The following is a 25448-nucleotide window of genomic DNA, read 5'->3' as shown; positions in this document are numbered from 1 at the left end:
CACCCTTTCCTTCAACCACTGTCTGTCCCACCTGTGACAGAAACTGTAATTCCCGTATTAGACTGTTCAGTCACCTAAGAACTCACTTTTAGAGTGGAAGCAAGTCTTCCTCGATTTTGAGGGACTGCCTATGATGATGATATCCAATTAAACATAATCAATTATTTTAGAAATGCACCAGAAAATAAACAGATCTTGAAATTATAATTTAACTCCTTGACTTTTAGATGTGATACTGATGATGATGTCATAAAACAACCTGATGTTCCAAAATGTCAAAAAATCAATCTCTAAACTTGGGAAAGTGGGATTTAATAAAAAATAGTTTAAAGTGGGATTTCATTTTAATGATTGAAAAGTTGTTCCCTATCATGTCCATTTATCAGAGATGTATGATTTTTTTTGCAGTTTGATTGAGCTGGAAAAAGAATTCAGTAGCCTGAGAAGTGGTCTGAAGGCTGTGGAGAATGTAAGTATTCCCTGTACTTTTCTCATTGTTATAGTCCTTGTTAGATTGTTTTCTTTATTATTATATATGCAAAGGAAGCCAGGGTGGGAAGCCTTGATGGTCATTAGTGTTTTCCCATTTCCCTTCACATCAGATGTATTTCCTTCCTCCACTACATATGTGCCTTTTCCTTTCCATATTGTGCACTTGTATTTGCACCAGAGCACCCTGATTTCTCAGTGTCAAATGTAACTTTTAAAAAGCTTGTTAAAGTTAATTCAGCATTTTCACATTTGTACAAAGTATTTCTATTGACAGTGCGATGCTGTGCTGTCACTTGGAGGTAACCAAGAGTCATGCATTGTATGTTATCCACATTTCAGTCACAGGAAATACATTGGCCAGCTCTGATTTGCTGGTTGCTTTGTGATTTTATTTAGCTTTCCTGTGTAATTCTATTGTTACAGGCATTTAAAAAGGGGGAAGCCAGATGCACAAGATCAACTTTGTAGGATTTTTTAGGAGTGGCTTGTCCTTCTCTGCATCCTTGGACTACCTTTTTAGAATATGATTTGTAATACGATAAACTAATAAATAGCACTATTTCTGAAGTTAGTTATTTTGCTTTTGTTAACTATGAAATCTTTATGAATGATATGTTTAGTGAGGCCTGAAAGAATGTTGTATTCTGACAGAGGAATCATGTGTAACATTGTAATGTCTCCCCTTCAAGATTTGGAATTCAAATTGCTATTTTAAAAAGAAAATTATGACTTTTAAGTTATTAAAATAAGTGCCATATTATTTGTGCTGACAATTATACCTATGTATCACAGATGGAAATAAGTGTACACTATTCAAAAAGGGTGTCTTTTTATTAGTTTAATAACAAGCTTTACTGTGATCTTGCACGATTCCTGTTTGTCTTTCATCTTTCGTGCTTTAAAGAAAAGTGGGAGGAAAGCACAAAGGAAGTTGGAAAGGGGAAATACTCTTGTACTGTATTTATACTATGCAGCTTTTAAAAGTGGTTATGTAATTGTCATTTAATTGTTTTGGTAAAGCTGCTCTATTCGTAATATGATAGTTTCATCAGCAGAAGCTAGAAAAGAGCAGATCAAAACATGGCTGCTACCAGTCAGACTACCCCAAGCCCTTCTGCCCCTAGTATTAATAGTGAAGGAGTTTTGTAATCACTTAGCAGTGCTTTAAACTGTCAAGATCTGTGAGGGGAAAACTATTTAAACAGTGATTTTTTTTTTTAAAGTGCGTTATTAGAAAAGTAGATCATTTTCTGTTTTTTTTTTTATAGGAGTTGGAATATCAAAAATCACAGCCTGCACAGTCCGGTGACAAGTTTGCCTCTGTAGTGAGTCAGTTTATTACTGTTGCAAGTTTTAGCTTCTCTGATGTGGAGGATCTTCTGTTGGAAGCTAAAGATCTGGTAAATTAACATACAAAGTTTTAAGTATTTTTAGAATCTTGTGTTCCTTTACTATGGGCAACCCAGTATATTTGAAGTTTTATGAGACTTATACCCTCTTGTGGACATGAACCCCATTTTTTCTGGTCTTCTTTCCTTACACCTTTCAGTCTCTCCGTGCCCTGGACTTGCTGCGTGTGCATCCTGTTCTTGGATTGCTGCTAGTGCTGCTCTGGCACAGCTGTAGGTGGCGATTCAATATCTCCTAATGGGGAGTAGGCTGGTCACTGTTCAGCAACTCCCCACACAGGATGACTGAGATTGAATACTATGGAGTAGGGAGTCGGATGTACTTCCTTCCACTCGGGTGCCACGTGACGTTCTAACGTGGAGCAACACCGTACTGCCGTTACAGTTATCTGGTTTTAAAACTACACAATCAGAGCCGGATATTTGTTGCCGGAGTCGGTATTACTAATATGATTTGCCATTTTCAGCTTCTGACCCTGCTGTTTCTAGATCGCTTCCACAGGAGGAAAAAAATGTGTACATCAAGTCAAGATCTGTGGCAGGATAGCATCTGCAAAATAAAAGTGCTTATAGAATATAAATTGAAAAACAACTTATTTTATTTGAGACTATTTGAAAAGAACAGCTTCAAAAAGTTAGCCTGTTATTGTTGCACTGTTTGAGTCCTGAACATTGTAATTTTATTCCAATTGGAAGTTAAAATTTTTATTGGTCCCTGTTGTCAAACACAGATTTTGTTAGAAATTCAATTGCAATCAACCTTTTAATATGGTTTATTTTAAATATTTAATTGTGTTGTAACCTTCCCTATAAATTTGGGTCTGCCTGCTGCATCCATGACTCATCTTAGGAATTGAAAATCTTTTGTCTTTGAAGGGGGTCCTGGTGTCATTATTTAATATCTGAACACAAACGTCGGCCATACAGAAATTAGCTCTGTGATGAATATTTTTGACCACCTGGTGTTCTCAGGAATTTCTGTGGTTACACATCCTTTATTTGAATGCTTAGCTACATGCCTAGCTCCTGTGCTTAATAAAATGAATACGTTTCCCTCAGACCTATAAAGAAATGTGTACAGATGGTATTAATAGTGAAACTGTATGACGAGAGGAAAAAAGCTACATCAAAGCAACTTAGTAAATGAACGTTTTACTCATAAAAATGTTTACTATAATTTTGTGATCTAATGTGCATTACATTGTATTTTAAAGTTTTTATTGCTGTTTTTATTGGTTCTCACTCGGTTAAGGTGAAATAGAGATGAAAAGCAGAACAAGATTCGGGAGAGAGCAGGTGGGGGTTGAAGAGGCACGCTGAAATCAGGAACAGATAGTACTTATCTAACTAGATTGCATATTAATTAATGTGCAAATTCTGCTCTAGTAATTTAGTTGCATGATGTTGTACTGTTGTATAACATTAGAAGACTATGGTATAACTAGAGCATTGATGGATCAGCACATTTGAAGATGATGGACATGCAAAATCAGCTTTTTTTTGGATGGGGGAGACGGAGAGTGGTGCCAAATATTGTAGTAGGATGCAGATTTGTGCCATGATTTGGGTAGTCTCTTCCTAAAGATGATGAGTTGTGAAGAGGCATTTCCCAGAAGAGGTAGGGAGCAGGGAGATTGCAGGTTATTGAACCCAGGATTGGATGAGGTTTGGGATTGATGCAAGGGAAGATGAACTCCTAACATCACTTAAAAATGTAGATGAGGAAGGAATTTCCAGAGTTTCAAAAACGTCTCTTGTTACAAAAATGTATGTGAATATTGGTCTCAAAGAAATCTCATTGCTATTTTGCAAAATTTGTAATTTATGCAATTGGAAGAGGTTTGCATCCTGTGTTCACAGCTAGTACTTGGCCAAATGCATCAGATTGCAGATTACATATTTTCAGCTGAAATCCATGTGAGGAATGGAAAGATCTGAGGTTTATTTTGTCATAAATTGATAGAATTTTCTGATGCATGCAACTGAAAATGGAGAAACAATAGTGAACTGTGCTGTTTGAGCAATTTTATCTACTGGAAAACTACATTCTTTGGTGTTACAAATATGCTTTCTGTTTTTATGTTGATCTGTAAACAAATTTCTGTTTCCTTTCTCTCCGTCACCCCCTCCCCCACCCCACACACACCACCATCACCTCCCAGTTTAATAAAGCTGTAAAGCACTTTGGAGAAGAAACCGGCAAAATGCAGCCTGATGAATTCTTTGGGATCTTTGATCTCTTCCTCCAAGCCTTCGCAGAGGCCAAACAGGAAAATGAGAACATGAGGAGGAGAAAAGAGGAGGAGGAACGAAGGGCAAAAATGGAAGCACAGGTAAAATGATATCAATTTCATAGGAACATGTAAACTCTAATATGCAAGCTTAATAATAGCAAGGTTGAACAAATATAGATGTTTGCAGAATAAATAGGTTTCCTTTAATCTTTTAAATTTTTATATTTGGAAATAGTTGGCAGAAAGTAGCAATGAATGACAATTATTTCAAGTTCCATGTATATTTATTTTAAACCGTCTCTTTGAATCAATCGTGATATTCCCCATGGATTGACCTGTAACATTTTGCTCTTTATTCCATGTCATTACATTCAAATAGTGCTGTTATAGCAGTTACCAGACTTTAGTGCGCAGGAAAATAGCCCATTTACAGAGAATTGGGCACGAAGATTTCAGTCATTTCCTCCCAAGTGCGGTTGTCCCTTCCTAGCTTATTTGTGAAGTGTGAATTGACTCACCTTAGGTTAGGGTGTAACCGATATTTCTGGATATAAATGAATCTTTGCAGATTTCTAGCACAACAGCATCGTGTATGATCCTTCTCCCAATGTGTTTATTTCTTGCTTTTCTTGTAACTAATTAAAAGTTGTATGCTACCACTCTTGTAGATACAGTTCTGTATTCATGCATGGTCTGGAGTGTTCTTTGTTCTGTACCCAGATTACTTTTTAAAAATTCATTTTCTCATGTAATGTTAGTAATAAGAGAGCCTTTTAGACCAAAAAAATAATGGGATCCATTGGAATACTAGCAAAAAGGATGCATAATTATTAGACCAACATGGGCATTAACAGATTGGATGAATAGATCTACAAGAAATACTTTTTACTCCTTCCAATTGATGCTACTATTTCACAAAGCATTTATATAGTGAGAGAGGACATTATGGAGATTAGGTACAGTACTTCCAAAGTGGCATCATGTAAAAAAACAAGAGAGCTCCTGTTATATGTTGTCTTGAGGCCAGACATTTTGAAATTATTGCAATTCTGATGCAATTCAGATTTTTCTGAGTTCAGAATGTTGTAGATCTGGTGTGAAACACATTCTTATCCAGTGTAACAAGGACACTTGATGGACAAGTGGATTTTGTAGCTGAGGATCATTTTGAACCCCGGATATGTACATTAGATTAATTATTCAATTGCATTGTTCACAGCTGATATTGGCTTGGCATCTGTGGGTTAGTTGCAATTTGTTTTAGTTTGCACACTTGACTTACGTCAAAGATCCTTTATAATAAAGACAAAGTGTTCCAACTTTACCATTTACATAACTCAACCTTTGATGGGTTATGAATGTAGGCATGATACAAGAGATACACTAATCAGGTAACTAATCAAGTGAGTTATAGTTAGTGGATATATTTTTCATATTGCTGGCTGTCAAATATTTATGCAGTCTTAGTTTTCCCCCAACCTATCTTTTAATGTCTCTCTTGGTGGGTTCCTACCACCCAACATTAGTGTCCTCGACCAGGCCAACATCCCCAGCATTGAAGCACTGACCATACTTGATCAGCTCCGCTGGGCAGGCCACATTGTCCGCATGGCAGACACGAGTCTCCCAAAGCAAACGCTCTACTCGGAACTCCTTCATGGCAAACGTGCCAAAGGTGGGCAGAGGAAACATTACAAGGACACCCTCAAAGCCTCCCTGACAAAGTGCAACACCTGGGAGTCTCTGGCCAAAGACCACCCTAAGTGGAGGAAGTGCATCCGGGAGGGCGCTGAGCACCTCGAGTCTCATTGCCAAGAGCATGCAGAAATCAAGCGCAGGCAGCGGAAAGAGCGTGCGGCAAACCTGCCCCACCCACTCTTTCCCTCAATGACTATCTGTCCCATCTGTGACAGGGACTGTGGTTCTCGTATTGGACTGTTCAGCCACCTAAGGACTTGTTTTGAAAGTGGAAGCAAGTCTTCCTCGATTCCGAGGGACTGCCTATGATGATGATGACCACCCAACAAAAATTTGTGATGTTGCTTTGTCATTGAGCTGCTGTATCAATCGCATATTTTTTAACAATAGGATATGTAATGGCTAACAAAAGATCTTTTACAGATAATGCAGATATTACATTGTCCTTGATTGGATATTTGTTCATACAGGAGCTAAACTAGACCTATAATTAAACAAAGCAGGTTTGCTCATCGGATCTCCTAGGACAACACTTTAATACATAACATGAAGTCTTCTGCTCCTCCTCCATTCCTATATATAGTGGTTGTGAAGGCAAAATGACGATTTTTTGAAGCTTTTTTTGGTTTTCTTTTAGTGAGGCTGTGGCTTAGCAGTAATTTCTGCAATCTATATGTGTGTGTGTGCATAATATATGAAATATGGTCTTTTATCTCCAATTGAACCAATTGGCAGCTTTCACAAGAAGTTATTTTTCTCTTTTTTTTAGCTGAAAGAGCAACGAGAAAAAGAGCGCAAAGCAAAAAAGGCAAAAGAAGGTAGTGAGGAGGGAGGAGAATTTGATGACCTGGTTTCAGCTCTACGTTCAGGAGAAGTTTTTGATAAAGATTTCAAGCTAAAGCGCAACCGGAAGCGTGTCATCAGCCAAGTGACAGATGGTAGCCGGGAACGACCAGTCACGAAGCTCAACTATTAAGCCATCGCCTGTAGTGCAGAATTATGGTTGTGTAGCAGCCGGCATACGTGTTACTGTCCTGTTGTGATTATACTGACCGATTATACTGCCTATTGGCCCTATTAATGGCTGCTGCTCTTCATAGCGGGCTCCTTTTCCTCTTTGTAGCTGAGTTTTGCATGCACCACTGTTAATATAAGAGAAGTTTGTTTATGTGGTGCTGAAGCACAGAAAACATGGAAACATTCCTAGGATTCACACAACTGATGAGTAGAACTCGGTTTTCATGATTTCATAATAAAAATATACCCTTCCACAAATGTTCCACTGCATAAGCATTGCATCCAAACTGAATGAAAAATTAAATGACCTAATGGATTAAAGATGGTGCTGATGCAATTAAGAGATTTATGGAGCTGCTGATTACTTGGATTTGAATCTGAAGCATGCTGGGAAGACCGTATAGACTTAAAGAAGTGGAGCATAAAAGGAACATTTAAAGTGTGTAATGCTGAAGACCCTCAAACATCTGTGGCTTTTGACCTGGTTCCAAGGAATTGAGTAATTTCCCTTGATCATTTGTTAAAAACAATTCTTAGTTGGGAAATGTTTTATTTTAAACACTGTTTACTCAAACTATTTTCTGACTGAAAACGAGTATGATCATGGGAATATGTTTATAGTACCTTGGTGATATCCAGATTTCCTTTGCTTTTATAAAAAAACATTCCATAATTAATGGGGATGATAGTAAGGGTTCTCTGAAGGGACAATTAAATGTTGAACCTTTTTCTTGCTGCTGGCAGCTCTACAGCAGGACCATAACCAGACACAAAATATAATTGAAGTGGTTCTTGTCAGTTATATTGGTTTGGGGGGTGGGGGGGGAAAGAGAAAGTGTAGAATTTTGTTTAAAGAAGAAAAGACAAGTGTGTGTGATTGAAACTTGAATAAAAATTACTTTCATAACCTCGTATCTAACTATAACTCACAACTACAGTCTAAAAATTGTTATTGTAAAAAGGACAGTGTGAATAATTCAGGACAATCGAACTCTACAGCCTATTTATATTTGGACATATTTGGGAAGAGGTTTCAGACATTATATATATTCAAGTACTGTAACAAAAATTATTAAAATTTTCTAGCCGAATCACAAGGCATTAATTTGGTAGCAACTGATGAAGAGCCTTTCTTTTCACTGTGCAGTGACTTGATCCCTTAACCAAAGTGCCTGCAAACAGGTTTGTGTTTATGAATAGGCCTTGCTCTAGTAAGTTTTGTGATTCAGGATCTGATGTTTTGTTTTAAAACTGTTTAGACACTGTGCAGTTTAAACTATTGGCTCGGGGAAATACGTGTTCTGATTGGTCCTGTAAAGAGTGAGAACACTATAAAAGCTTAGGTCTGTTTGGTGTGTGTGTGTGTGTGTGTGTGTGTGTTTGTATACATGTGTGCGCAAGTGCACACCCTGTCCTTCCTGACAGACTTTGATACGCCCATTTTGCTTTACCTTTCCAAAGTGGAAGTGTGAAAGCAGTTCCATGTGCCACTGTTATAAAGTGTTTTAGACTGGTGCTGGTTCAGGTAGAAGCTCATTTGTTTCTTGGGTTTATTTGACATTTTTTAAACAATGCCAAAAATGGTTAGAATATTTGTAAACAGGAATGTACACTAAGGATCTCATTTGTTTGGTAATTTAGTGGGATATCATTAATAACGTGAGCAATCACAAATGCCATGTACCTTTTTTGACTTGTAAGATCCTAATGGTAAAATGCAATAAAGAAAAGTAGTTGAACATTGTTTTGTGTATCCTGTCAAAAGATGGTGAATATTTACAAAAGTAGTAGTTTTATGAAGTGTGCCAGCTATTCCAAAATTTCCAATGCTGGAGTCTTATGACTTTGACATTTAATAGTACAATTATGGTTTAATGCCTCATACACTCGACGTATTCATTATTGCTGATCTATTGTGGGTTAATAAGAAATTAGACATTTTTCAAACTTCTTTAATGTAGCAGTGTATTCACGTTACAAATCTTAGCTATGTGAATGAGACTATATACAGAATCCCCATAAGCATGAATGGGGATTCCCCCCCTTTGGGTTGGCCCACGTGATCCCAGAGGCACTTGCGAACTGCATGTGCCCCCGAGATACTTTGGCCTCTACCCGCGGGTACCCGGAGATGCCCAGGACCGCCCATAGAGTCTCCGTACCTCCCGGGCCAGCAGGTACGCGGGCATTTTATTTGCGGATCAGAGGCATTTCCCCGCGGGAAGCCAATGTTTTTTTTAAAATGCAACACAGTTTAGTCAAAAATAGCTCAATTTTGAAAATGTCCAAATATATTTTCAGCAATGAACAAGAAATTGCCACTATTTTGAACATATACCTGTGAAATCATTTGGCCATTGTATTTCAGGTGCAATTACAAAAACATTTTACTCTGAGAAAATTACATTCAGTCTGAATCTGTATTTCAAAGGGACACGAGTAGCTTTGTATGGAGCTGTGTTTTGTGAATCATTCTTTTGGCTCAAGTTAAAAGTAGTAAAATGTTGTCACTAAACATCTGCCATCTGAAATGCTCTCACTACAGAATTAGTATAGAGTTACAATGTTCCACAGTGGCTATCCTACTGAGCTTTGTGAAATCTGAAGGATTGAAAAAAACTGTACTTCACATTTTCAAGTAAATTATTATGGATTCTTAATTTTTTAATTGTTCTTTGTGCAATGTAAAGAGAGTAAATCCCAAATCTTGAATGGCACCCTCCTGTGATATAACTTCCATTTCCTTTTTTCTGCTTAAGCGTTTCCATGCTGCCATTAAGTTGTTATCGCTGTTGCTTTAGTCCCAGAATTTAACTTTGATTTTTATTCCCAAATTTCACTTTTAATCTGGCGAATATGGGAGATGTCAAAGTAGTTATAGAATCATAGAAGTTTACAGCACGGAAGGAGGTCATTTCAGTCCATCGTGTCCGCGCCGGCCAACAAGAAGCTATCCAGTCTTATCCCACTTTCCAGCTTGAGGTCCGTAACCCTGCAAGTGCACATCCAAGTACTTTTTAAATGTGGTGGGGGTTTCTGTCTCTACCACCCTTTCAGGCAGTGAGTTCCAAACCCCCACAACCCTCTGCATGAAGAAATTTCCCCTCAAATCCTCTCTAAACCTTTTACCAATTACTATGCCCCCTGGTTGTTGACCCCTCTGCTAAGGGAAATAGGCCCTTTCAATCCACTATATCTAGGCCCCTCATATTTTATACACCTCAATTAGATTTCCCCTCAGCCTCCTTTGTTCCAACAAAAACAAACCCAGCCTATCCAATCTGTCCTCATAGTTCAGATTCTCCACTCCAGGCAACATCCTTGTAAATCTCCTCTGTACCCTCTCCAGTGCAATCATGTTCTTCCACCCATGCGGCCTGCTGCTAGCTCAGGCCAAAGGTCTGCACACAAAAGACAGTGCAAGACACTCCAGGCTCAAAGGGAAGCAGCAGTGATCTCTAATTAATATGGAACATTGCATTTAATTAAAAAAATTAATCCCACCACAAATCTTTTATGTTTTTATGGAGTATTGGAGTGCTTAGGTGGAAAATACATAATTTATATTAAATGTTCCCACCACAAATCTTTTATGTTTTAAAGGAGTGTTGGAGTGCTTAAGTGGACAACAATACTAAGTTGTTCATGGATCCAGACTGCGTGAGGTTCACTGATATATGCACCAAGGTCCTTCGTTGCATGCATCAGTGACCCAGAACAAGGCAGGATCCATGAACAGCTTAGTACTGGAACCTGCCACTGTATCATTTAAACCGATAGGTTGCAAGGGGTGAGGCCATTTTACATGTTGACTCCGATTATCCTGTAATATTTTAGTGTAGCATTAAAAAATGAAGTGCAGGAGTCAGGTTAAAAGTCCAAAATTAAATGTTTATTAAACATTTGTACAGCACAGTTGTAATTAGCTTGACTACTTATCTTTAAACCTTCATAACTTTAAAAACTTTATTCAAAACCGTGACAAACTTTACAAAGAACAATCAAATAAAGCAACCAAAAAACAAACAAGGCATCCATCTTCTTCCTTAGCGCTGTGGGCCAATCCTGCCCCAGTAGATGCCGCTACCCCAGCGCATGCCCATAGTTGCAGACTTCAGCTTCCTTGCCCCCCTCCGTACCCCCAGGTCTAATCTGTTTCTTTTCCGGCGCAGCATTTCTTGATGCTGGGCTACAACAGGGTCAGAGCCCAAATGTGTCATAGTGGAATGCCCGGGTTCCTCTTCGTAGTCAACCTCAGCCTCTGGATCGACCCTTGAACTTGGTGCAGAGTGGAAAGCACTCCTTGCATTAAGGACAGCCTGGGTGAGCCCCCTATTGCCGATACTACCTCATTCAACCGTCCCGAAAGTCTTTCCACCTGTAATGACAGCCCCCCAACTCTGCCCTCACCCCACCAAAGGCTTCCAGGAGCAATAGAGATTGTTCGATGTTTTCCCCGCTCATCCCCACAAGATGTCCTATGTTCTCAGAGTCCAGTGTTTCTGCATCAGGTCTGGAGTTCGCCGACCTATGACGTCTCGCAGGTGTGGCTTGCTGCGACACACTTGTACCCACAGCCTCTGATGTCACACCTAGAAAAGTCCTCTTGCTTGATTCACTCATGAAAGGACTTGGAATCCTCGAGGGGTTCAGCACCTCCAAATCCAGGGTAACCATCTTGTCGTCTATGATTTCTTGCTGCCCATCATTCTCCTGAGTTGGAATATCCGGCTGGCGTTTTCTTGAATATTCTCTCCTTCAACTTCAGGTGCACCTTCTGTCGCCTCCTGATGTTCAACCTCTGCGAAACAAAAGATAGACGGTTAGCAGCATTGAGGAAGGAGAAGCGTAGGAAGCACACGCAGTACGTAACATTTAGCCAACCTAGACTGCAATTTGCAGGGCTTGCCCTCTAATGGAAAACTGGACCCAGCTTCCGCATTGATTGTTGGCCTTCTCCTGAGACATTTAATCATTGACACTATCCTCTGCTCCACGGCTGTTAGTTGCAGCCTACTTGGCGGACCTCCTCCAGTTTGTGACCGTTCTCGATTGATCTGTGATACCATCTTCTGCAAAAATGCAAATGGAACTTTTTAAAGAAGGGGTCCTTCTGAACACGCACATGGATCACATTTACAGATATTGCAGTGCATAAATATACATATATTTAAAAGCCCAAATAAATGTAAGTTTAACGTATTTCTTAGTCACTGCTTGTCTGACTGAGGTCCTGCCACTTTTTCAGCTGCGCACCAGTTCTCGGGGTCATGGACATTCCATTGAACTTGACTGCGACCTGGTCCTAAACTTTTGCCAGTGCAGATGGTTTAAGCTTGTTTTTACCGGTGTTATGTATCAATAGAGTCTGACTAGATACTATGAGCTCAAAGTAAAGTGTGACCTTAGTCTTTTATTGCAGGTCTCCAGAGTGCCTCTCCAGCCTCCTTTATAACAGGTGCTCCCAAGGGATTGTGGGATCCCTTGCGACACCAGGGGATTAGCCCTATGGTGGCTACACAAGTTATATATAACCGGAACTCCCCATTTACTCCAATTAAGTCTACCAAGGGCTCAATTTCTTCCGCGAGAAATCTCTTCGCCCTTACGACTGCCCCTTCTCCATCCCTGGCCCTTTCGCCTTCTCTGCGCCCTTCCATTGCAGCCATCTCGTGAATGAAGCTATTTCCTACCTGCGAATCCATCTCTGCCACCAATGGATTCTCAATGGTAATCCACACAGTCCCCACACGAGCTGTTTTTTTTAAATACTTTCTACTGCGCATGTGCGAATGGGTTTTGCTTTTGTGTGCATGCAGTGGGTTTACGAAGAAAAATAAATTGTGCGCAATTTTTTTTTGAATGCGATGTGCATGCGCGATTTGGTACCCGTTTTTTTTTTCAGCACATGTGTTGTGCGGTTTCAGCGGCATTGGAGGCTCCGTCCTGCAGATTTGGATCGCATAGCGCCGGCGTCAGAGGGTGCTCATGTGGTGAGAACACTCTGCATTTTTATTTTCAGTGCTGAGGGGCCAGAAAAAAAATGGGCATCCAGGTAAATGAATGCCATTTTTCTTCTTTAGGGAAACTTGGGCCCTATGATCTGCAGAAAGAAAGTTTGAGACTGGTGGTTCATCAAAACAATCAGCACATAGATTTTTAAACAGTAGTCCTTGGAGTCCAAGAGGTCATCAGCCTTCTGTCCATCTGGGAACATAGGAACAGGAATAGGCCATTCAGCCCCTCGAACCTGCTCCGCCATTCAATGAGACCATGGCTGATCTGTGACCTAACTCCATATATCTGCCTTTGGCCCATATCCCTTAATACCTTTGATTAATAGAAAGCTATCAATCTCCAATTTAAAATTAGCAATTGATCTAGCATCAATTGCTGTTTACAGAAGAAAATTCCAAACTTCTACCACCCTTTCTGTGTAAAAGTGCTTCCTAATTTCACTCCTGAAAGGTCTGGCTCTAATTTTTAAACTATGCTCCCTAGTCCTAGAATCATCAACCAGCGGAAATAGTTTTTCTCTATCTACCCTATCTGTTCCCCTTAATATTTTGAAAACTTCGATCAGATCACCCCTTAACCTTCTAAATTCTAGGAAATACAGCCTTAATTTGTGTAATCTCTCCTCGTAACTTAATCCTTGAAGTCCGAGTGTCATTCTGGTAAACTTACGCTGCACTCCCTCCAAGGCCAATACATCCTTCCTAAAGTGTGGTGCCCAGAACTGCTCACAGTACTCCAGGTGTGGTCTACGCAGGGTTTTGTATAGCTGCAGTATAACCTTTACACCCTTGTATTCTTGTCCTCTAGATATATAAAGGTCAGAATCCCATTTGCCTTTTTGATTATTTTCTGTACCTGTTCTTGCCATTTTAACGATCTATGTATCTCCAAGTCTCTTTGGACCTCCGCTGTTTTTAGCCTTTCACCATTTAGAAAGTACCCTGTTCTATCCTTTTTAGGTCCAAAGTGGATGACTTCACATTTGCCTACACTAAAATCCATTTGCCACAGTTTTGCCCATTCACTTATCTATCGATAACCCTTTTAATTTTATGCTTCCATCTACACTGCCTACAATTCCACCTATCTTTGTGTCATTGGCACAATATGACTTTCTGGGGTTGAAATTCGGTATAGCCCCATTTGGTAACCGAGCCAAGGCACGATTTCTTGCACCCGGCAAGAAAGTCCCGACCCAGCCGTGAAATGGGGGGTGCCGCCACCGAGAGGAAGTGGAGCACAATGTCGGGCATTCCACTTCCTCTCGGGGGTGGGATCAGGGCGGTAAGCGCGCAAATATTCCAGCACTACGCAGCCTCTCCATTAAAGTGGAGGGCACACTGCAAACTCTGCAGTGGGACAAGGGGCCTCCATTGCGCCAGCGGGGATGTGGGGTACCGTGGCCGCAGCACAGAAGCGGAGGGCCAGGCTGCACCATTGAGGCACTGACCCTGCAAAACACACCACGAAAGGCCGGATTGGTAAGTCGGCCAGGGAAAAAAATGCCGCCATACACCTCCCCATTTTTGCCCTGCGAGCAGAGTGCTGCCCAGTTCGCAGTCCATGAGGGCTGGCGCTGACATCGCCTGTGGCGGGCTCATGGGGTGCTGCCCAATTTCTGCTGTGAGGCAAAAACGGGTCGCTGCGCACCAGTGATGTTGGTTTTGCGCCTTCGCTAACTCCTGCACTATTTCGCGGGAGCCGGGTGCACCTCCCCCCGGCGAGAAATCGTTTTCATTCAATTAGTGCTAATGGGAGTCACAAACTATACAAATTCCTCCCCCCTCTATGCCATCATCTAAGTCCTTAATAAATACTGTGAATAGTTGAGTCCCCAACACAGACCTCTGGGGGACACCACTAGTCACCTGCCAATTTGAGTACCTACTCATTATCCCTACTCTCTGTCTCCTGCCGCTCAGCCAATTTCCTAACCAGGTCAATAATTTGTCCTCAATTCTGTGGACTTCTACCTTGGTTAACTGTCTGTTATGGTGGGACTTTATCAAATGCCTTCTGGAGGTCCATATAAATAACACCCACTATACTTGTAGGACTTGGGAATATTATGTGCTTTGAAGCATGGCGCCTTGAAAAATTCCAACTGTCTGGGGAGAATAAATTAATCTAATCAAGGGAATTTGTGACTAAACTACCAATTGTTTACTCCTCTGACAAAGATGTAACGGAATCTAAGCAGAGCCTCTATTTCCAATATGATGGTGTAAAGAACTAATTTAACACATTTTTGCCATCATTGACACTCGATTTTCCTCTTAGTTCTCTTAAGAAAAATGAACAGATCAACAAGAGACATCATTTGCAAAGAGTGTTCATTAATCTGCTGCTTGACTCTCTATTGTGGCACTGAGCACTTGATCCATAATATATCCTTAGCTGGCTTTTGTGCAGTTCTGGGGATGTGGTGGAGTGAAATGAAGTAAGTTTGGGTTTTTGGAAAGCAACCGCAATTTTTTTAGTATGCAATTTGTTTAACAGTTAAGGGCTTGCTTTTGTTCCAAAATGTTTTCTTTCATGTGTATTCACTTTTCAAGATGTTTCTATTTTTACATACACAATTTGGGGATCCATTTGGCCCTTGCTCCATCTACCCTACCTTTAGGTTAACTTAAATGTATGCATCTCACTGTATATTAACAAAGCCACTTGCAAAATGGTTTCTCTAGTGAGGTAATGGGAATAATATTTTGTTTCTAAGTGATATTATCGATATGAAAAAGTATTTGACATTTTTTATTTAATAACAAAACTGTGTAAATTGCTTTGAAATGTATCTGTCATTTGGATATGATGCACTATTCTCTCTGCTTAATCCTAAAAAAAAGTTTTGCTGAACTGTGAAAACTGTATGACTTTAAAAACATTATTGTAGTTTACTTCCTGTCCTGGATTTTATACAGATCCAAAATAGGTTTCCATGGTATCCTTAACTCCGTTTGAATTTAATGAATTAACATGGGTTAGGGAGGAGGTTTATAGTAAATGAACTGCAGATGGTTTTTATTCCAGCAGTTTCCTTGATTTGAGTTGATCCTCGTTGATTATGATATTGTGGCAGGAGCAGCCGAATGAGTACTGAAAATCATACTGAACTGTTAGTCTAACACAGAATGAAGTATAAATGGTCACCATTAAAAGTAACAGGGTGATGCTATGCCTGCTTTAGCTCCAGGAGCCCTGGAGACATTAGCTACCAAACAGGCTAATGGTAACCCTCCTTGGAGTCTGGGTGGATCAAGGCATGATGTTTCTGAATTAGAGGAGGCTAATAGGGAATCGCACAAATGAATAACCACGTTAACAAACTTGTATTGTGTGTGGGTGAGCATTTAAAGGAAGTGGGGAAGTTGGAATGCACCATGAAAGAAGTGGATAGGGTGAAGCAGCTATGCAGCAATTCACCAACATGTCTAATGTAATGTAGAGTGACAGCAGTACCGGGATGAAAACCACATCAAAGTTTAGGATTAGACTGGATAGGTGGATAAGGGAACAAGGTGGGTAAATGTGATTGTCTATTTGCTCACGCTGAGTATAAATGCCAGCACAAATGGCCTATTTCTGTGTTGCAACTTCTATGTAGTTCTGTCTCCAAACAGCGAGGGTCACCTCCCGAGCAATGTCAAATCCAGACCTTTTTCGATGGCAAAGTAGTGCTGGACATAGGCGTCTATATATGTATGCAAGACACATTAGCTGGAGCATACTGCACAGCCCTTCCTGACCTATCAAGGCAACAAAAATGTTCCTTGAAGACCCAATGCTCCTTTTGGTGATTACTCTAATAGAAATATGTGCCTCGCTGTAATATTCCTCTGCCACTATTTATAAAAGTTATTGGGGTCACTATACTTGAGAGCGGGGGGTTAACATAAGTAGTTGTCAGTTTTTTTTCTTGAAGAGGACAAGAAGGGCTGAATTCCAAAGGATGAATGCATCGTGGCAATTTCATAAATCTCGCATTGACACACAGGATCCTTTACACAATATCATAAACCATTTGAACATTCAGGGAATGGAAGCCCTTCCTTTTCAGGAAGTTAACAATAGGAGCTTGTAAAGCACGGGACGTGCAATCTATTGTACCCTGAGTCTTGAGAAAGCCAGAAATTGCATTTAAAAACTTGGACAGCCCTAACTTCTGTTTCCTTGGACCTAGCTTCTTTTCCTTGTTGTGATGCCACACTGACTGAATTCCCAGCTCTTCAGAAAAGTATATCCGTCAATTAACAAACACATCTTGCTCTCCAGACGGTATTCTCTTCTGAGTACTGGTGAAGGCAATCGTGTTTCTGGGGCCAAGTCCACGGCACCACGGGGCGGGGGATTCAATAGTCGGGATCAGACAGGCAATTCTGTGGCCACAGACGTGACTCCAGGATAATATGTTGCCTCCCTGGTGCCAGGCTCAAGGATGCCACCGAGCAGCTGCAAGACATTCTGGGGGAGAGGGTGAACATCAGAGGTCATGGGTAGAAGGAGGGATGAGGTCCTGCAGAGTTTAGGGAGATAGAAGAGAGATTAAAAAGCGGTACCTCAAAAGGTAGTAATCTCCGGATTACTCCCGGTGCCATGAGTTAGTGAGTACGGAAATAGGAGGATAGAGCAGATGAATGCGTGGCAGGAGGGAGGGCTTTAGATTCGAGGCATTGGGACTGCTTCTGTGGGAGGTGGGACCTGTGCAAGCCGGACGGATTGCATCTCAACAGAGCTGGGACCAAGATCCTCGTCGGGGGGCGGGGGGGGGGGGGGGGGGGGCGGCGGTGGTGGAGGAGTTGGGGAGGGTTTAAACTGGCTTGGCAGGGAGATGGGAACCTGAGAATAGATTCAGTAGTGAGGAAAGTAAAGCTGGAATTGGAAAGCAAAAATGTAGAAAGTGAATTTCAAGGACAGAGGAAACAAGGGCTAGAAAGTAGTCAACAAGGATATGTGCCTGTACTAAATGGTATATACTTCAATGCAAGGAGTATAACGAACCAGGCAAATGAGCTGAGAGCACAGGTAGACACTTGGGAGAATGATATTATAGCTATTATAAAGATATTATAGCTATTATAAAGACATGGCTAAAAGAGGGGCAGGTATGGCAGCTCAACATTCCTGGTTACAGGATTTTCAGACTGGATAGAGAGAGGGATAAAAAAGGAGGGAGGGTCACGGTATTGATTAAAGAAACTATTACAGCTATGAGGAGGGATGATATGTTAGAGGGATCATCAAACGAGACCATATGGGGCAAACTGAAAAACAAAAAAGAGGCAATCACCCACTGCTGCGAGTGTGCCAAAGACCTCCAAGCAATGAGAGGGAGATAGAAGAGCAAATATGTAGGCACATTTCTAAGTGCAAAAACTATACGGCAGTAATAGTAGGGGATTTCAACTAGCCTAATATTAACTGGGATAAAATTAGTGTGAATGGTATAGAGGGCATGGAATTCCTAAAATGCAGAGAACTTTTTTTTTAGCCAATATGTAGCAAGCCCAACTTGGGAGGGGGCGGTTCTGGACTTAATTTTAGGGAACAAAGCTGGGCAGGTGGAAGGGGGTATAAGTGGGAGAGCATTTAGGTGCTAGTGACCATAATTCAGTTAGATTTAAGGTAGTTATGGGAAAGGACAAAGATAGATGAGGAATAAAGGTTATAAATTGGGGAATTCAGAACCCAGGAGAGGGCTCTGAGCTAGTTAGAGTGGGGGAGAGCTCAGATGAACAGGACCCCAAGAAAGAATGCAAAAGGCAGGAAGCAACAGAGCAGAGTAACACTGGGGTAAGTGTAAACCACAAGGTGATAGGAAGGGACAATATGTATGAATATAAAGGGGCTGCAGGAGGGGTCAAAACTAAAAATCATGGTTTAAAAACTAGTATTAAAACACTCTACCTAAACGCACGTAGCATTCAAAATAAAGTAAATGAGTTGACGGCACAAATCATTACAAATGGGTATGATTTGGTGGCCATTACAGAAACATGGTTGCAGGGTGGCCAAGACTGGGAATTAAACATACAGGGGTATCTGACAATTCGGAAAGATAGACAAGAAGGGAAAGGAGGTGGGGTAGCTCTGTTAATAAAGGATGATATCAGGGCAGTTGTGAGAGATGATATTGGCTCTAACGAACAAAATGTTGAATCTTTGTGGGTGGAGATTAAAGATAGTAAGGGGAAAAAGTCACTAGTGGGCGTAGTTTATAGGCCCCCAAATAATAACTTCACGGTGGGGCGGGCAATAATCAAGGGAATAATGGAGGCATGTGAAAAAAGGACAGTAATCATGGGGGATTTTAACCTACATATTGATTGGTCAAATCAAATTGCACGGGGTAGCCTTGAGGAGGAATTCATAGAATGCATACGGGATTGTTTCTTAGAACAGTATGTTACAGAACCTACAAGGGAGCAAGCGATCTTAGATCTGGTCCTGTGTAATGAGACAGGAATAATAAATGATCTCTTAATAAAGCAAGAGTAAAAGATCCTCTTGGAATGAGTGATCACAGTATGGTTGAATTTATAATACAGATTGAGGGTGAGGAAGTAGTGTCTCAAACAAGCATACTAAGCTTAAACAAAGGGGACTATAGTGGGATGAGGGCAGAGTTGGCTAAAGTAGACTGGAAACAGACTAAACGGTGGCACAATTGAGGAACAGTGGAGGACTTTTAAGGAGCTCTTTCATAGTGCTCAACAAAAATATATTCCAGTGAAAAAGAAGGGCGGTAAGAGAAGGGATAACCAGCCGTGGATAACCAAGGAAATAAAGGAGAGTATCAAATTAAAAACCCATGCATATAAGGTGGCCAAGGTTAGTGGGAAACTAGAAGATCGGGAAAATTTTAAACGACAGCAAAGAATAACTAAGAAAGCAAGAAAGAAAGGAAAGATAGATTATGAAAGTAAACTTGCGCAAAACATATAAATAGATAGGTATTAAAAGAGATGGCGGAAGTTATAGCAGATGCATTCATTATAATCTACCAAAATTCACTGGACTCTGGGGAGGTATCAGCGGATTGGAAAGCAGCTAATGTAATGCCTCTGTTTAAAAAAGGGGGCAGACAAAAGGCAGGTAACTATAGGCCGGTTAGTTTAACATCTGCAGTGGGGAAAATGCTTGAAGCTATCATTAAGGAAGAAATAGTGGGACATCTAGATAGGAATAGTGCAACATGGATTCATGAAGGGGAAATCATGTTTAACTAATTTACTGGAATTCTTTGAGGATATAACGAGCATGGTGGATAGAGGTGTACCGATGGATGTGGTGTATTTAGATTTCCAAAAGGTTACTGCAGAAGATAAAGGTACGCGGAGTCGGAGGAAATGTATTAGCATGGATCGAGAATTGGCTGGCTAACAGAAAGCAGAGAGTTGGGATAAATGGGTCCTTTTCGGGTTGGAAATCGGTGGTGAGTGGTGTGCCACAGGGATCGGTGCTGGGACCACAACTGTTTACAATATACACAGATGACCTGGAAGAGGGGACAGAGTGTAGTGTAACAAAATTTGCAGATGACGAAGATTAGTGGGAAAGCGGGTTGTGTGGAGGACACAGAGAGGCTGCAAAGAGATTTAGATAGGTTAAGCGAATGGGCTAAGGTTTGGAAGATGGAATACAATGTCAGAAAATGTGAGGTCATCCACCTTGGGAAAAAAAAACAGTAAAAGGGAATATTATTTGAATGGGGAGAAATTACGACATGCTGCGGTGCAGAGGGACCTGGGGGCCCTTATGCATGAATCCCAAAAAGTTAGTTTGCAGGTGCAGCAGGTAATCAGGAAGGCAAATGGAATGTTGGCCTTCATTGCGAGAGGGATGGAGCACAAAAGCAGGGAGGTCCTGCTGCAACTGTACAGGGTATTGGTGAGGCCGCACCTGGAGTACTGCATGCAGTTTTGGTCACCTTACTTAAGGAAGGATATACTAGCTTTGGAGGGGGTACAGAGACGATTCACTAGGCTGATTCCGGAGATGAGGGGGTTACCTTATGATGATAGATTGAGTAGACTGGGTCTTTACTCGTTGGAGTTCAGAAGGATGAGGGATGATCTTATAGAAACATTTAAAATAATGAAAGGGACAGACAAGATAGAGGCAGAGAGGTTGTTTCCACTGGTCGGGGAGACTAGAACTAGGGGGCACAGCCTCAAAATATGGGGGAGCCAATTTAAAACCAAGTTGAGAAGGAATTTCTTCTCCGAGGGTTATGAATCTGTGGAATTCTCTGCCCAAGGAAGCAGTTGAGGCTAGCTCATTGAAAGTATTCAAATCACAGATAGATAGATTTTTAACCAATAAGGGAATTAAGGGTTATGGGGAACGGACGGGTAAGTGGAGCTGAGTCCATGGCCAGATCAGCCATGATCTTGTTGAATGGCAGAGCAGGCTCGAGGGGCTAGATGGCCTACTCCTGTTCCTAATTCTTACGTTCTTATTAAAAGTCAATTTTTCTAAGCTGAGAGGTGATTTAGCCACAGTGGACTGGAAACAGCTACTTGAAGGTAAATTAGTGTCAGAGCAGTATGGGAGGCATTCAAGGAGGAGATCCGGAGGGTTCAGGCCAAATATGTGCCCTTAAAGAAAAAAGGTGCGACTAACAAGTCTATGGACATACAGGGTAGGATAAAGAAAAAAAGGGAGGCTAAACACTGCAGAATCTCTAGAGTATAGAAAGTGCAGAGTGAAATTAAAGAGGATATTAGGAAAGCAAAGAGTATGAAAAATTCTTGGCAAGTAAAATCAAGGAAAACCCAATGATGTTTTATAAATATATTAAGAGCAAGAGGATAACTAAAGAAAGGGTAGGGCCTATTCGAGACCATGAGGGTAATGTGTGTGTGGAGGCGGGAGAAGTGGGTATGGTTCTTAATGAATACTTTGTGTCTGTTTTCACAAAAGCAAAGGGTGATGCAGACATTGCTATCGGGGAGGAGGAGTGTTAAATATTTGATGAAATAAACATAGTGAGAGAGGTGGTATTAAGGGGTTTAGCAGCTTTGAAAGTGGATAAGTCCCCAGGCCTGGATGAAATGTATCCCAGACTGTTAAGCGAAGCAAAAGATGAAATAGCAGAGGCTTTGACCATTATTTTCCAGTCCTCTCTGGCTTCAGATGTGGTGCCAGAGGACAGGAGGACTGCTAATGTTGTACCTTTTGTTTAACAAGGGAGAAAGGGATAGACCAAGTAATTACAGGCCAGTTAGCCTAACCTCAGTGGTGGGAAAATTATTGGAAAGAATTCTGAAGGACAGGATAAATCTTCATTTAGAAAGACACGGATTAATCAAGGACAGTCACGGATTTGTTAAGGGAAGGTCGTGTCTGGCTAACTTGATTGAATTTTGAGGAGGTAACAAGGAGGGCCGATGACGGTAGTGTGTTTGATGTAGTGTATATGGATTTTAACAAGACTTTTGATAAGGTCCCACATGGCAGACTGGTCACGAGTAGTTAGCATAGTTTCCCTCATTGCCTCTTCGGTGAAGTACACTCTTATGCACATCTCTGCACACAGGTCATCATAGAACCTGTGCTGCCTGATTATTCTTTGGTGGGGTGGGGTATTAATATCCTTATTTAAATGTTGCCTCAGTCTTCATTGCATCAAGATAATGGCAAACAAAGGTATGCCGATTGAGAATGCCATATCTGCCCCGGAAGAAGTCCTCCTGTTTGGTGGGAGTGGGGTCAAAATCACCTGATGGTTTCACTCTCTCACAGGTAGTCCAAACCAAGTACAAGGCAGTCTTTGCTAAATGCAAAATAAATACATGCTCCAAAAAAAATTACTCCCAGCTTCAGTAATTAGTACTCAAACTTCTACCAATTTTCAACTCAAAAACTCTGTTTTCACTAGTCTCAGCTTATCCTGGCAATAGCTGCACCTATATTTCTCATTCTATCTTGCCCCTAGTGCATTGGGAGTGTAACTGCAGGACATTTAGGGCTCCAGTACCACTGGCCCTCTTTATAATATATTCAAATTAGGTTCATCAGGACTCAGCGAGTAGATCATGGGAAGGACCAAATTGCATTTGGAAATGTGGCAGTTTTGTTTTGGAGTGGACAACCAGTGTAAAGGGCTTCCACTCCAATGTGCTGACCAGTGAACTGGGTTGCCCCAACCTTAGGCCCAGAAATGTTGAAAACGCCATGGAATTCTGGGGCCAAAGTCTGGTGCTACCTGCTAGGCTTGTTTCCATTATTGCTCTGGCTGCCACCGGTGGGATTGCCACCGGTTGAGAATATGGGAGACGAGGTGAATGCACACTTGAATTGATGAGTGGGAATATCCAGAACATACAGATCATATGGGACGAATGGCATATTTAAGCTATCCTTCAGATAATTGGTGGATGAATGCAAGTGTAAGAAGGTGGGGCTGGTGATGAGAAAGTCTCCAGACTCTCCTGAAGCATACTTTAAAATGATTGCATGAGGAGCAGCTAGAATTATTGATCCAGTAAATGAAATTCAGAGAGGTAGTTGGAGTAGTTTGGGGGAGGGGTTGGGGGGGGGGGGGGGGGTGAAGAAAATGATTAATCGCAGACTGATGAGGTTTTGGAATCTCAAGTATAACATAAATTTACAGCACAGATACAGACCATTCGGCCCAACTGGTTTGTGCTGGTGTTTATGTTCATGAGCGAGAAGGAAGAACTGAAGGAAATCCTTATCAGTCAGGAAATTGTGTACGGGAAATTGATGGGATTGAAGGCCGATAAATCCCCAGGGCCTGATGGTCTGCATCCCAGAGTACTTAAGGAAGTGGCCCTAGAAATATTGGATACGTTGGTGGTCATTTTCCAACATTCTAGACTCTGGATCAGTTCCTATGGTTTGGAGGGTAGCGAATGTAACCCCACTTTTTTTAAAAAAAAAGGAGAAAACAGGGAATTGTAGACTAGTTAGCCTGACATCGGTAGTGGGGAAAACGTTGGATTCAATTATTAAAGATGTAATAGCAGCTCATTTGGAAAGCAACAACAGGATTGGTCCAAGTCAACATGGATTTATGAAAGGGAAATCATGCTTGACAAATCTTACAGAATTTTTTGAGGATGTAACTAGTAGAGTGGACAAGGGAGAACCAGTGGATGTGGTGTATTTGGACTTTCAAAAGGCTTTTGACAAGGTCCCACACAAGAGATTAGTGTGCAAAATTAAAGCACATGGTATTGGGGGTAATGTATTGACATCGATAGAGAGCTGGTTGGCAGACAGGAAGCAAAGAGTAGGAATAAATGGGTCCTTTTCAGAATGGCAGGCAGTGACTAGTGGGGTACCGCAAGGTTCAGTGCTGGGACCCCAGCTATTTACAACATACATTAATGATTTAGATGAAGGAATTGAATATAATATCTCCAAGTTTGCAGATGACACTAAGCTGATTGGCGGTGTGAGCTGTGAGGAGGATGCCAAGAGGCTGCAGGGTGACTTGGACAGGTTAGGTGAGTGGGCAAATGAATGGCAGATGTAGTATAATGTAGATAAATGTAAGGTTATCCACTTTGATGGCAAAAACAGGAAGGCAGTATATTATCTGAATGGTGATTGATTAGGAAAAGGAGGTGCAACGAGATCTGGGTGTCATGGTGCATCAGTCATTGAAAGTTGGCATGCAGGTACAGCAGGCGGTGAGGAAGGCAAATGGCATGTTGGCCTTCATAGCAAGAAGATTTGAGTGTAGGAGCAGGGAGGTCTTCCTGCAGTTGTACAGGGCCTTGGTGAGGCCACACCTTGAATATTGTGTACAGTTTTGGTCTCCTAATCTGAGGAAGGACGTTCTTGCTATTGAGGGAGTGCAGCGGAGGTTCACCAGACTCATTCCCGGATGGCAGGACTGACATATGAAGAAAGACTGCATCGACTAGGCTTATATTCACGGGAATTTAGAAGAATGAGAGGGGATCTCAGAAACATAAAATTCTGAGGGGATTGGACATGTTAGATGCAGGAAGAATGTTGGGGAAGTCCAGGACCAGGGGTCACAGTCTAAGGATAAGGGCATTTAGAACTGAGATGAGAAACTTCTTCACTCAGATAATTGTGAACCTATGGAATTCTCTACCACAGAAAGTTGTTGAGGCCAGTTCGTTAGATATATTCAAAAGGGAGTTCGATGTGGCCCTTATGGCTAAAGGGATCAAGGGGTATGGAGAGAAAGTAGGAATATGGTACTGAAGTTGCATGATCATATTGAATGGTAATACAGGCCCAAATGGCCTACTCCTGCACCTATTTTCTATGTTTCTATGAGCCATCTCTCTCACATATTCATCTAACCCTATCAGCATAACCTTCTATTTCGATCTAGCTTCTCCTTAAATGCATTTATGCCATTTGCCTCAACTATTCTTTATGGTAGTGATTTCCACATACTTAACACTCTTTGGGCAAAGACGTTCTTTTTGAAATCCCTATTGGATTTATTGGTAAATATTTTGTGTTTATGGCCTCAAGTTTTGGACCCCCCAGAAGTCGAAGCATTTTCTCTACATATACTCTATCGATCATCTTCATAACTGTAAAAACATGAATCAGGTCACCTCTCGGT

General features: G+C 41.2%; 1 protein-coding gene and 1 long non-coding RNA gene across 2 annotated transcripts in view; one reads left to right on the top strand and one right to left on the bottom strand.

Moving 5' to 3' along the window:
* The window catches only part of daam1a (dishevelled associated activator of morphogenesis 1a), a 95209-nt gene extending 86630 nt beyond the window's left edge, over window positions 1-8579 (top strand). The window contains exons 20-23 of the mRNA XM_070877897.1: window positions 409-469; window positions 1761-1892; window positions 4064-4234; window positions 6603-8579. Coding sequence (XP_070733998.1) covers window positions 409-469; window positions 1761-1892; window positions 4064-4234; window positions 6603-6809 — 571 coding nt within the window. The 3' untranslated portion in view covers window positions 6810-8579. The remainder of the gene's footprint in view (window positions 1-408; window positions 470-1760; window positions 1893-4063; window positions 4235-6602) is intronic.
* Window positions 8580-10764: 2185 nt separating this feature from the next.
* LOC139263292 (uncharacterized) overlaps window positions 10765-25448 on the bottom strand; it is a 45637-nt gene continuing 30953 nt past the window's right edge. The window contains exon 3 of the long non-coding RNA XR_011593081.1: window positions 10765-11651. This is a non-coding gene — a long non-coding RNA (uncharacterized lncRNA). The remainder of the gene's footprint in view (window positions 11652-25448) is intronic.

The sequence above is a fragment of the Pristiophorus japonicus genome, chromosome 4 (genome assembly GCF_044704955.1).
Source record: "Pristiophorus japonicus isolate sPriJap1 chromosome 4, sPriJap1.hap1, whole genome shotgun sequence".
NCBI classification, from domain to species: domain Eukaryota; kingdom Metazoa; phylum Chordata; class Chondrichthyes; family Pristiophoridae; genus Pristiophorus; species Pristiophorus japonicus.
Note: the sequence above shows the minus strand (reverse complement) of the source record. Positions and strands in the feature narration are given on the sequence as shown.